The 14,314-nt window shown below is 36.4% G+C and overlaps 1 protein-coding gene across 1 annotated transcript in view; it reads left to right on the top strand.

Moving 5' to 3' along the window:
• Positions 1–14,314, top strand: part of RYR3 (ryanodine receptor 3) — a 438,620-nt gene that overhangs the window by 415,603 nt on the left and 8,703 nt on the right. The window contains exons 87-89 of the mRNA XM_051973649.1: positions 9,116–9,272; positions 9,848–9,912; positions 10,654–10,754. Coding sequence (XP_051829609.1) covers positions 9,116–9,272; positions 9,848–9,912; positions 10,654–10,754 — 323 coding nt within the window. The remainder of the gene's footprint in view (positions 1–9,115; positions 9,273–9,847; positions 9,913–10,653; positions 10,755–14,314) is intronic.

Below are 14,314 nucleotides of genomic sequence, written 5' to 3'. Positions count from 1 at the left end.
GTCTTAGTCTCTGCCTTGTTACACTGCCTCGCACTGGGACATAAGGATCTGTGGGTGGATGTCTTGAAGAAATCAACTGGGGGAGCTCAGAGTTAGACATTATATCTTGCCAAAAGACAAGACATTTTAGTAACATAAATTTTATAGATAACTTTCTTTGACCACTAATCAAATTCTTACTGAAACTGAGAAACTCATAGCATATTGATGAGTCCTTAGCACAAATGTATCTGCAAAAAACAACTTTGAAAATGTAACATTTTAACCAAGGAATCTTTAGTCATTGGTCTATAAGTGCTGGAGGCATAGCCTTTTCTATTTAGTATTTTATATTTAGTATTTTTTGCTGACTGAGATATTGTAAAGAAGTTTCATATGTCTTGCATGACAAAAGCAAAGTTCATGAAAGGCTGTTACAATTTCAGTGTATATTCCCTATAGGGAGAAAAGTAAAAAGGTAAAAAGGCAAGACTGTGGTTGAGCCAGTGAGGTAGTAAAAACACTGGAATTCTCAGGCCAAATACAAGAAAGAGAGATATACAGTATAACTTGTCTATATGATGGGTCTATATTCTGAATGAAATAGTGTTCTGTTTGTAAATAGTTTTAGAAGACCTAAGCTTGATCTGATTCCTAGAGTCTATGGGCCCCCAAGAGGTTCTTAAATAGATTTATTGGGGAAGGGGAATATCAATTTAAATGGGAAAAATCATCACATGTTTATTTTCACTCACCTCTGAAATGTAACCTTTCCTAATGGAATACCAATAGGATTTCTTGGTCTTTGCTCCATCTTACTGCCATGTTATTCTTGGACAAATCACTTGACTTTTCTGGGATTCTGGTTTTCCTGTCAGTTGATAGTGGGATCAGAGGAAAGATCCTTTCCTGTAGCACCCAGAATTCTAGTTTCCAATTCCTGTAACACCAGCTGCTTGTTAGAAAGTAAATATGAGGGTTAAGATGGCGGAGAGGAGGCTCACAGCTGCATAAGCTCCGCGCTTTCTCTCACTATCCACTTCATTACAAGCCTCTGAATCAATGCTTGACTGAAAAAAACCCACATATAGTTACCAAGAGAAGCCATCCTTGAGATTCGCCAAGAAAGGTCTGTCTTTACTGGAGGGCTGGGACGGTTTTAGATCAGGCACAGGCGGCGGGCAGCGGCAGTGAGAGCTCGGGAGCAGACTGGAGACGGGGTGGGGAGTGATCGTAGCCGTCTCTGCGGGGAGAGCTTCGCTACAGGTTTGGATACTTTGCTCCGGCAGCAAGTCAGCAGCCCAGCAGAGAAGCTAAATACACTGGGGCTGAAGAATACAACCCCAAACAGCTGGAGTCTCTCAGGACCTGGCCGCCCCCCCCTTCCCCCCCCTCAGTGACTCAGCACGCTTTGGGATCTCAGAGCGCAGGCGCACACAGTCCTGCTAGTGCCTCACTGCTGCCCCCTGCAGTCTGTAGAGGAAGCTCGATAACATACCCAACCCCTCCCCCAAAGAAAGACTCCAGTTTTTTCTGTTTTTCTTTGGTAGTTTGTCTCTGATTAATAGACAGAATGAGCAAGAAGCTGAAGAGGACTTTAACCCTTGACAGCTTCTACACAGATAGAGAGCAGACTCTAAATCCTGAGGAGACTAAAAACAGGCAGTCCCCAGGTGAATCCCCAAAGGAGGAGATCATCTGTTCCTCAGCACAGATGAACCTCATAGAAGTGATTAAAAAGGCTCTCACAAGGAGCTAGAAGAAAAATGGGGAAAGCAGAGTGAGGCTTGGCAAAAGGAGAGGGAAGCTTGGGAAAAGGAGAGGGAGGCTTGGCAAAAGAGCCTGGAGAAAGTTAAAGAGAGAGTGGATAAAGAAGTAAAATCCTTGAAAAATAGGATTGGTGAACTGGAAACAGAAAACAGCTCTCTAAAAAACAAAATTGGCGAAATGGAAAAAAATTCCACAGAACAAAAGAACTCAATTGGACAATTAGAAAAAGATTTTTAAAAAGTGAGTGAAGAGAATACTTCACTGAAAATCAGACTTGAACAAGTGGAATTGAATGACTCGAGGAGACAAGAAGAATCAATCAAGCAAATCCAAAAAAATCAAACAATGGAGAAAAATGTGAAATACCTTCTGGGGAAGACAACAGACCTGGAAAACAGATCCAGGAGAGACAATCTGAGAATCATTGGACTTCCAGAAAAACATGATGAAAAAAAGAGCCTGGACACTATTTTCCAGGAAATTATCAAAGAGAACTGCCCAGAAGTCATAGGAACAGAGGAAAAAATAAACATTGAAAGGATTCATCGATCACCCACTGAAAGGGATCCTAAAATCAAAACACCAAGAAATAGAGTGGCCAAATGCCAGAACCCTCAGATGAAGGAAAAAATATTGCAAGCGGCTAGAAAAACCCAATTCAAGTATCAAGGAGCCACAATAAGGATCACCCAGGATCTTGCAGCATCCACATTAAAAGATCGAAGGGCCTGGAATATGATATTCCGAAAGGCTAAGGAACTTGGTATGCAACCAAAAATAACTTACCCAGCGAGAATGAGCATCTTTTTCTAGGGAAGAAGATGGACATTCAACGAAGTAAGCGAATTTCATCTATTTCTGATGAAAAAACCAGAACTTAACAAAAAGTTTGATCTACAAATATAGAACTCAAGAGAAATCTAAAAAGGTAAAGATTAATCTTGGGAACTATATTTTGACTATATAGATGTATAAAGAATACATGTATACCTGGTTCTAGAAATTGATGTGGAAAGGACATTGTATCAGAAAAAGGGTAAAGTGGGGGTAGTACATCTCATGAAGAGGCATAGGAAACCTATTATATCTGAGAGAAAGAATGGAGGGGGATGAATATAGTGGGTATCTTACTGCCTTCAGAATTGGCTTTAAGTGAAAAATCTTAAGACATATTCAATCTATGGTGAAACTTCTCCCACCTCATTGAAAAGTGAGAAGGGAAAAGTGAAAAGGGAAGGAATAAGCTAAGAGGAAGGGAATACGGGAACTGGGAGGGAAAGGGGTAAGATAGGGGGAGGAACTCTAAGGCGGGGGGAGGGATACTAAAAAGGGAGGGCTGTGAGAAGCAAGTGGTGCTCACAAGCTTAATACTGGGAAGGGGGGGAAAGGGGAAAGAAGGGAGAAAAGCATAAACCGGGGTTAACAAGATGGCAAGTAATACAGAATTGGTCATTCTAACCATAAACGTGAACGGGGTAAACTCCCCCATAAAGAGGAAGCGGTTAGCAGAATGGATTAAAAGCCAGAATCCTACAATATGTTGTTTACAGGAAACACACCTGAAGCGGGGAGATACATGCAGGTTAAAGGTAAAAGGTTGGAGCAAAATCTACTATGCTTCAGGTGAAGTCAAAAAAGCAGGGGTAGCCATCCTGATCTCAGATCAAGCTAAAGCAAAAATTGATCTAATTAAAAGAGATAAGGAAGGACACTATATCTTGCTAAAGGGTAGCATGGATAATGAAGCACTATCTATATTAAACATATATGCACCAAGTGGGGTAGCATCTAAATTCTTAAAAGAGAAACTAAGAGAGCTGCAAGAAGAAATAGACAGTAAAACTATAATAGTGGGAGATCTTAACCTTGCACTCTCAGAATTAGATAAATCAAACCACAAAATAAATAAGAAAGAAGTCAAAGAGGTAAATAGAATACTAGAAAAGTTAGATATGATAGATCTCTGGAGAAAATGTAATGGAGACAGAAAGGAATACACTTTCTTTTCAGCAGTTCATGGAACCTATACAAAAATTGACCATATATTAGGACATAAAAACCTCAAACTCAAATGCAGTAAGGCAGAAATAGTAAATGCATCCTTTTCAGACCACGATGCAATGAAAATTACATTCAACAAAAAACCAGGGGGAAGTAGACCAAAAAATAATTGGAAACTAAATAATCTCATACTAAAGAATGATTGGGTGAAACAGCAAATCATAGACATAATTAATAACTTCACCCAAGAAAACGATAATAATGAGACATCATACCAAAATGTATGGGATGCAGCCAAAGCGGTAATAAGGGGAAATTTCATATCTCTAGAGGCCTATTTGTATAAAATAGAGAAAGAAAAGGTCAATGAATTGGGTTTGCAATTAAAAATGCTAGAAAAAGAACAAATTAAAAACCCCCAGTCAAACACTAAACTTGAAATTCTAAAAATAAAAGGTGAGATCAATAAAATTGAAAGTAAAAAAACTATTGAATTGATTAATAAAACTAAGAGTTGGTTCTATGAAAAAAACCAACAAAATAGACAAACCCTTAGTAAATCTGATTAAAAAAAGGAAAGAGGAAAATCAAATTGTTAGTCTTAAAAATGAAAAGGGAGAACTCGCCACTAATGAAGAGGAAATTAGAGCAATAATTAGGAGTTACTTTGCCCAACTTTATGCCAATAAATTCGACAACTTAAATGAAATAGAAAAATACCTCCAAAAATATAGCTTGCCCAAACTAACAGAGGAAGAAGTAAATATCCTAAACAGTCCCATCTCAGAAAAAGAAATAGAACAAACTATCAATCAACTCCCTAAGAAAAAATCCCCAGGACCAGATGGATTTACATGTGAATTCTACCAAACATTTAAAGAACAATTAACTCCAATGTTATATAAACTATTTGAAAAAATAGGGATTGAAGGAGTCCTACCAAACTCCTTTTATGACACAGACATGGTACTGATACCTAAACCAGGTAGGCTGAAAACAGAGAAAGAAAATTATAGACCAATCTCCCTAATGAATTTTGATGCTAAAATCTTAAATAAAATATTAGCAAAAAGATTACAGAAAATCGTCACCAGGATAATACACTATGACCAAGTAGGATTTATACCAGGAATGCAGGGCTGGTTCAATATTAGGAAAACTATTAGCATAATTGACTATATCAATAACCAAACAAACAAAAACCATATGATCATCTCAATAGATGCAGAAAAAGCATTTGATAAAATCCAACATCCATTCCTAATAAAAACACTTGAGAGTATAGGAATAAATGGACTTTTCCTTAAAATAGTCAGGAGCATATATTTAAAACCATCAGTAAGCATCATATGCAATGGGGAAAAACTGGAACCTTTCCCAGTAAGATCTGGAGTGAAGCAAGGTTGCCCACTATCACCATTATTATTTAATATCGTATTAGAAACACTAGCCTCGGCAATAAGAGTCGAGAAAGATATTAAAGGAATTAGAGTAGGCAATGAGGAAACCAAACTATCACTCTTTGCAGATGATATGATGGTATACCTAGAGAACCCCAGAGATTCTACTAAAAAGCTATTGGAAATAATTCATAATTTTAGCAAAGTAGCTGGCTACAAAATAAATCCCCATAAATTCTCAGCATTTTTATACATCACCAACAAAACCCAACAGCAAGAGATACAAAGAGAAATTCCATTCAGAATAACTGTTGATACCATAAAATATTTGGGAATCTATCTACCAAAGGAAAGTCAGGAATTATATGAGCAAAATTATAAAAAAGTCTCCACACAAATAAAGTCAGACTTAAATAATTGGAAAAATATTAAGTGCTCTTGGATCGGCCGAGCGAACATAATAAAGATGACAATACTCCCTAAACTAATCTATTTATTTAGTGCTATACCAATCAGACTTCCAAGAAAATATTTTATTGATCTAGAAAAAATAACAACAAAATTCATATGGAACAATAAAAAGTCGAGAATCTCAAGGGAATTAATGAAAAAAAAATCAAATGAAGGTGGCCTAGCTGTACCTGATCTAAAATTATATTATAAAGCAGCAGTCACCAAAACCATTTGGTATTGGCTAAGAAATAGATTAGTGGATCAGTGGAAAAGGCTAGGTTCACAAGACAGAATAGTCAATTATAGCAATCTAGTGTTTGACAAACCCAAAGCCCCTAACTTCTGGGAAAATATTCATTATTTGATAAAAACTGCTGGAATAATTGGAAATTAGTATGGCAGAAATTAGGCATGGACTCACACTTAACACCATATACCAAGATAAGATCAAAATGGGTCTATGACCTAGGCATAAAGAATGAGATTATAAATAAATTAGAGGAACATAGAATAGTTTATCTCTCAGACTTGTGGAGGAGAAAGAAATTTGTGACCAAAGATGAACTAGAGACCATTACTGATCACAAAATAGAAAATTTCGATTACATCAAATTAAAAAGCCTTTGTACAAATAAAACTAATGCAAACAAGATTAGAAGGGAAGCAACAAACTGGGAAAACATTTTCACAGTTAAAGGTTCTGATAAAGGCCTCATTTCCAAAATATATAGAGAACTGACTCAAATTTATAAGAAATCAAGCCATTCTCCAATTGATAAATGGTCAAAGGATATGAACAGACAATTTTCAGAGGATGAAATTGAAACTATTACCACTCATATGAAAGAGTGTTCTCTTTCATTATTGATCAGAGAAATGCAAATTAAGACAACTCTGAGATACCACTACACACCTGTCAGACTAGCTAAGATGACAGGAAAAAATAATGATGAATGTTGGAGGGGATGCGGGAAAACTGGGACACTAATGCATTGTTGGTGGAGTTGTGAACGAATCCAACCATTCTGGAGAGCAATCTGGAATTATGCCCAAAAAATTATCAAATTGTGCATACCCTTTGATCCAGCAGTGTTTCTATTGGGCTTATATCCCAAAGAAATACTAAAGAAGGGAAAGGGACCTGTATGTGCCAAAATGTTTGTAGCAGCCCTGTTTGTAGTGGCTAGAAACTGGAAAATGAAAGGATGCCCATCAATTGGAGAATGGCTGGGTAAATTGTGGTATATGAATGTTATGGAATATTATTGTTCTGTAAGAAATGACCAGCAGGATGAATACAAAGAGGACTGGCGAGACTTACATGAACTGATGCTAAGTGAAATGAGCAGAACCAGGAGATCATTATACACTTCGACAACGATATTGTATGAGGACATATTTTGATGGAAGTGGATTTCTTTGACAAAGAGACCTGAGTTTCAATTGATAAATGACGGACAAAAGCAGCTACACCCAAAGAAAGAACACTGGGAAACGAATGTGAACTATCTGCATTTTTGTTTTTCTTCCCGGGTTATTTATACCTTCTGAATCCAATTCTCCCTATGCAACAAGAGAACTGTTCGGTTCTGCAAACATATATTGTATCTAGGATATACTGCAACATATCCAACATATAAAGGACTGCTTGCCATCTAGGGGAGGGGGTGGAGGGAGGGAGGGAAAAAAAAATCGGAACAGAAACGAGTGTCAATATAAAGTAATTATTAAATAAAAAAAAAAAAGTAAATATGAAGCCACAGACCCATCTTCATTCCAAAAGCCTCACTGACATCTCTCAACCCAAGGCTACTTTTTAAGCAGAGGGAGTTGTTTTCTCCAGAAAAAAAAAAAGAGTATCACAGAATAGGAAGATTACAATCAGTAAACGAATGTTTTTAAAAGGCCTAATTCAAAGTATTTATGAGACATCATAATTTTTTTTCAGACTCTCTATGACCTCAAAATGAAACATGAGATTATTGTGCATCCCTGCATGAATCACTCAATTAATAAGTCTTTTTAGATAATATCCATTCATGCCAGAGAAACTGAGGCAAGACAGAGATTGGTTTTTAATCTTTTAATGTGAAGAGTTTAGACCAGCTGACCGAATGGAACTTGTGTCAAAAATCATTCGGCAGTGAGGAACTGAGGCAGGGAATTTATATGAGGGGGTGGGGGGGAGGGAGAGAGGAGTTCACCTGGTATCTACAGCTTGGATCATGGCTCATCAGTTCCTGTCAGAGAAGGGAGGACCACCACTCTTGGATAGATAGGGACTTCTAAAGAGAGCATAGGCAGGAAGCGAGATAGCATAATTCTACTCCAGAGTAGTTTTGGACAAGGAGGGAGTCAGAGTGCCGGGCATTGTTTTTCTTTTCTATCCTTCGTTGTGTCATAATGTTATGTGAAAAAACCTCAAGGTTTTTTCTGACTCAAGTTTCCCAGTCCTCATGGCAAGGAAGGGGAGGAGGCAGCCACAATAATTTTAGTCAGGGCATAACAATGACTAGCCTTCATCATTAGGTAGATAGCTCATGGCAGTGAATCACTAGAGTTATATTGGAAAGAACATCAAAGAGTATATTCTAGAGCATTTGCCACACACATCACCTGCCATTAAGTTCTAGCATCCTGAGTACTTCATATTCACTTTTTTATTGAACTTTTCTAGTTTCCTTCTCTTTTAAAAACCACTAAAGAAGAAGACAGCATTACCAGTCTAAGACTAGTAAGAAGACAAGACAGTAATAATAGCTTTAAAAGTTTTATCAATTTTTTCAGCATGAAGATGACAGGCATCCATGTTTCAGAAATTTAATGCCCAGTTCCAGTGGTTAATTCCTCTTTAAAATGCCATACTTTAAAAATGTAAGACACTGTTCAGGATTTTAATCATGTATTAAACAGAATGACTCTGACAAGACAGGAATTGGTATCATTACATTAAGAATCTATCAAGTTAGTACTACTAAGGAGATTTTAACCTACCTAAGCTGTACATAAAAACACTGTCCAATGCATATTAAATATTGCTGGAAGTAGAACACAGGATGGAGGGAAGTAGCAAATTACTCATCACAATCTCAGTGTATTTTAAGAACTGGCAATCTTTGGAAAGTGGGTTGCGTGCTGAGATCTAGTTACTTTGGGGGAGGGGGAGGGCATTTCAGCCCTGGGACAACCAACATTTTCAGTGGTGGAGCTGGAAGCCACTCTGATGAGTAGTGATTGGATGGAGGAAATGGCAGTAGCTAACCTTCATGCCAGTAAATATCGTCATTGGTACACAACCTAAGTTACTCGCCCCTTAATTAAGACACAATTAAAACTCAATTCTTTTGTGTGTCTTCACTAGGTTACTTTAATCCCAAATAATGAATTTTATCTGAAATTTCTCATCCTTAATATTGTCTTCTTCTAGGCTAATCATGCACATCACCTATTTTGATTCTTAAAATACCCTTTTTTGTCATAGCTTATACTGTCCAACTCCCTCCTTTTTCCAGTGCTACCTGTTCCATATGTACGTGGGAGTAAGAGCTGGGGGTGGCATTGGAGATGAAATCGAAGACCCCGCTGGGGATCCTTACGAAATGTATCGGATTGTCTTTGATATCACATTCTTCTTCTTTGTTATTGTTATCCTGCTGGCCATCATCCAAGGTATGATTGCCAATGATCGTGAACATGTGAAAGAGATCATAAAAATCATTCTCCATTTGTGTCCAAAGATGCAGATACATCTAAATTGTTAGAAGTTAACTCATGAATGTATTATAATGTGCAGTTAAATCACTGAAGGCTTGGCACACAGTCCATGTCATTGTTTGGTCACTTATAAACATCCTGACTACTACATTCTTAAGGATGGTGATTACTGACTATTCTAACCATTATAGTAACTCCTGTCATCCCTTCCCTCTAGCCTGATTTATATGGCAGTATTTTACAAGAAGACATTTTTCCAGATATAAATTCATATTACATGATATGTACAAGTGAATGAGAATCATATATAGGGTTCATCTATAAAGTAGCAAGGTTTTATTTTTGTTTTGTTTTGTTTTTTTCTTTAAACATGGACAGGTGTTTTTGTTTTTAAATTTCCATATGTATCCATCTATAGTAGTGATCCTGAGATGAAAAGGAACTAGAACTTTGCAATTTCTCTAGCTCTAATATAACTTTATGCATTTCATCATTTGGAGGAATTTAATTTTTTGTATTTAAAATCCCAGGTTTGATCATCGATGCCTTTGGAGAATTGAGGGACCAGCAAGAACAAGTGAGAGAAGATATGGAGGTATGCTTTATATACACAGTCTTAAGAGTATAGCGTTTCAGAGCTGAAAAGGATCACAAAAATAGGCAAGTGACAGAGGCTGAAATGGCCAACTTAGAGTAACAAAGGTGAACTAAAAGCAGAACAGGACTCGGACTTACTTCAAAGCTCATAAACTTCCCATTTCCTTATGCTATCTCCTTCAAGTCCAGCTACACTTTTTGGTCTATCCAGGGCCAACTCTCTACACAATTATGAATTAGATGAAGCTTTTTTTAAGGTCCTTATAAGTGGCCCTCTCCTAGTATCTTCCTAGTACCCTCATAATATTAGAGCACAGAGGAGCCCTGGAGGTCATGTAGTATTCAACCTTTCTCATTTTACATTTGAGAAAATTAAGCTCTAGAAGAGTTAATGACTTACCCAGAATTATACAGAAATAAGTGATAAAGAGCTGAACTTAGGTCTCCTGACTCTAAGCCTTTGTGTTACTCTCTGGATGCCAGCAGTGTTCCACCCAGATCTACCTTCCCTAATAGCTTCCCCATGTTCCAAAGTACCTTCTCCTTCCAACTACTTTAAAATTCTCCAGAAGGTATTTATATTTTAAGAACTGTTTATTAAACTGGATGTAATAAACATTTAATCATGAAAATTTGTAAGAGATTAGAATTCTAGGGGCTCCTAGAAATTTTGTCTAGTGACCACTTATCAGTAGGTCCAGGTTGCTAATATTTTTATATCTTCCTACTTTTTTTATAGACTAAATGTTTCATCTGTGGGATTGGCAATGACTATTTTGATACGACTCCCCATGGTTTTGAAACCCATACATTACAAGAGCACAACCTAGCCAACTACTTGTGAGTACTTGTTTTTAAATGTAGCATTTTTAGAGAGGTGAACCTGGATAAGAGTAGTAATTATTCAGTAAATATTATTGAGCACTTATGTACTAGGCTCTCGGGATAGAAGTAGAAAGAATCAAACAATCAGGTTACTTTCTAATGGGACATTCTGGTACCAAGTATCATGATAAAGAGCTCATTGTAGAATAGCCTGAATTAATATCTTTAAGTATTGACTAATTTGATCTCTTTGCTGTTCAAAAGTGTAATAGTATCAGATCAAAAACTATTCTACAAAATGGTAATCATCAAACACTTTGGTTCTAAATTAGAAATAGAATGATCAGTGAAACATATCAAATATACAATATACTCCTGCAAATGAGCACAGTAAACCTAGTGTTTGATAAACCTAAAGATTCCAGTAACTGGAACAAAACAGTTACTTCTGGGAAAACTAAAAAGTGGTCTGGTAAAAACTAGGAATAGACCAACAACTCACACCATATGCCAAAATAAGCTCAAAATGAATTTATGAATTAGACAGGTAGGGTGATATCACAAGTAGGTTAAGAAGGCACAGAAAACATTACCTGTTAGATCTTTGAATAGGGGAAGAATTCATGACCAAACAAAAGATGGAGAAGAACACAGGAGATAAAATGGATAATTTTGATTACATAAAATTAAAAAGGTTTTGCACAAACAAAATCAATACAGTCACAATTAAAAAGAAAACAGAAAACTGTGTGGAGGGTTTTATACCAAGTTTTTCTGATAAAGCTCTCATTTTGTGTATATGCAGGTGTATGTGTGCACATATATAGAGAAGTGAGCCAAATTTATGAAAATAAAAGCTGTTCCCCAATTGATAAATAGTCAAAGAATATGAATAGGCAGTTCTATGAAAAAAATAAATCAAAGCTATCATCAATCTTGTAAAAAATGTTCTAAACCAGAAAAATGCAAATTAAAACAATTCACTATCAAGTTGGCTAGCATAACAGAAGAGAAAAATGACAAATTCTGACAGGGATGTAGGAAAACTAATGCACTGTGGGTAGAGGTGTGAACTAATCCACCCATTCTGGAAAACAATTTAGAACCATACTCCAAGGACTATAAAAATGTACATACTTTTTTCCTTTTTTTTTTTTTTTTTTTTTTTTTTGGTATAAAGTAGCCTCAATAAGTTCTTTTTAATTAAATAAAATTTTTCTTTCTTTCCCATCCCCATTGCATGACGAGAAAATTCTTGGCATTCATTTTGTGTGTGTGTGTGTGTGTGTGTGTGTGTGTGTGTGTGTGTGTATTTTATGCAGGTTATTTAATAATTCTATTTTTAATGGTACAGATTTTTTTATATCACAAATGAGTATCTTAAAAACCCAGGAAATAGCACGGTAGAAAAATGTCATTGTAGAATTTTATAGACAGTGGTTAGGAAATGACAACCTTTTCAATACAGATGAGAAATGGGGCTCTTTTAGTCTCACACATGAAACTTCTCTTCCCTACTTCCTTTCTCTCCACATAGGATTACTCTTTTTTCATTACTAATCCTTTATCAGAGGGATTGATGTGAATCACCAAAGAAAATAGCATTCTCTAATTCCTCTGCAATATGACCATCACGTTGCAAAGACTGAAATATCCGCGATATTTAGCAGAAAATGGCCCAATCTCTGGAGCAGAATGGGCTTTGTTTAGTTTTCATTTGATATCCACTCATCTTCAAGCCATTGTGCTTCTGAAAAGTTCCCCCTAACATCTGTACAGATGGGAAAGGAGATGAATATTGAACATGCAGGGTTTGTTGTCAGTTGGAAGTCCTTGGGAAAGGTTAGGTCAGTTCAGCAATGTAAATGGGAAGAAAATTAACATCAAAACAATTAGAACTGAATGTTGTGAAATTTTAACTTCTAAATTTGGCCTCAAAGAAAAGATGTCACAAGGGGCTTCTTTGCAAAGAGTATTGACTCTAGTAATGGAACATGGCTTAGGCCTGTCAGATATGATTGATGTGTTGTCTAGTTTGCTGAATCATTTTTTCTCTCTTTATTCTTTCAAAATAAAAGATATATTGTAAAAAAAAGTGACAAAATATATCAATAAAATGTTTCACAAATTAATAGATTAGGTCAGAAGGGCAATATGAAATTAATGACTAAAGTAAAATTTGATTATTTTTAGGTGTGAGAAGAATTTTGTATGAAGTACCTACTGTGTATGAGGTAGTATAATTGGCACTGGGCATCTATCAAATAAATAAATAAAATATTTTGCAGACTTTTGAGAAATTTACTATCTAGTTCATGATGTAAGACAGAAATACAGAAAAAGAAGAATAAAATATGTGTATAGGAGAGGAACAAGCAAGTACTTTTGAGATTCTTGGTGCATGTTGTTTTTGGCTGTGAGAATACCTTGAAATGGGAAAATATGGGGAATACATTCTTGACTTCAGGTAATAAGATATTGTGAACAAAGGCATGGAAATGTGAAAGAGCAGATATTGGAGAAACCACTGTGTCTGCAGACATAGAATATGAGAGAGACAGTTTGAATCTTTACTCTGTCCCTTAATTATGTGACCTTGCATAAGTCACTTTATTTGTCAGTTAGAACTGAAGATGGAATATGATAGGATTTAGGGTGAGTAACAAGAAATATAGATTTTTGTGTGCTGCCCTTTGGAGGAATTTGTTTTACTATAGTATATTTCTTACATTATTTTTTTCTTTTTTCCCCCAGTGGGGTAGGAGAGAGTAGGAAAAAGGCAGCTTCTACAATAAATAGGGCCTGAAATACCATATTCCAGAAGGCAAAGGATTTAGGGGTACAATCAAGAATGAACTATCCAGCAAGAATGAACATCATCTTCAGGGGAAGAGATGGAACTTCAGTGAAGTAAGAGACTTTTAATCATTTCTTTTGAAAAAAAAAAACAATTAAACTGAAAATTTATTCTTCAAACATAGGATTCAAAAGAATCATAGAAAGGTAAACAGAGGAAAATATATATTTAAAGGTTAAACTGTTTACATCCCTAGATGGGAAAATAATACTGTAACTCTTGTGAAATATATCTTACATCGGGGCAGACAGAGGGGGCATCACATGGTCTGAGAGTGTGATTGTGAATGGACTCTGATGTGATGGCATCAAAGAAAAAGAGATTAAGGGATGGGAAACAATCTGATCTGGAAAAAGAGAAAAGGGGAAGTATAATGAGACAATTAGTCCACACCAACAGGCTCAAAAGACCTGTTACAATCTAGGGGGGAAAGAGAGAGGGATGAGCATTGTCTGAAGCTTGATCTCATCAGTTTTGGCTCAAGAGGGATTGACTTAATCATTCAGTTGGGCCCTGCTTTCCCTCTGTTTCCCTCTGCCCACTCCTCTCTTTCCTCTCTCTGTCTCAGCCCCTTTGTCTCTCTCCTCTCTCTGTCTCAGTATTTCTGTTTCTGTCTCTGTCCCTGTTTCTGTCTCTTCTTCCCTCCCTCTCTTCATCTCTCTTTCTCCTGCTTTTTTTTTTTACTTCAGCTGAAGCGTAATAAATTCTGTTCCAGCTT

This window comes from Antechinus flavipes, chromosome 2 (genome assembly GCF_016432865.1).
Source record: "Antechinus flavipes isolate AdamAnt ecotype Samford, QLD, Australia chromosome 2, AdamAnt_v2, whole genome shotgun sequence".
NCBI lineage: Eukaryota > Metazoa > Chordata > Mammalia > Dasyuromorphia > Dasyuridae > Antechinus > Antechinus flavipes.
The sequence above is the reverse complement of the archived record's forward strand: the minus strand, read 5'-3'. Positions and strand labels throughout refer to the sequence as shown.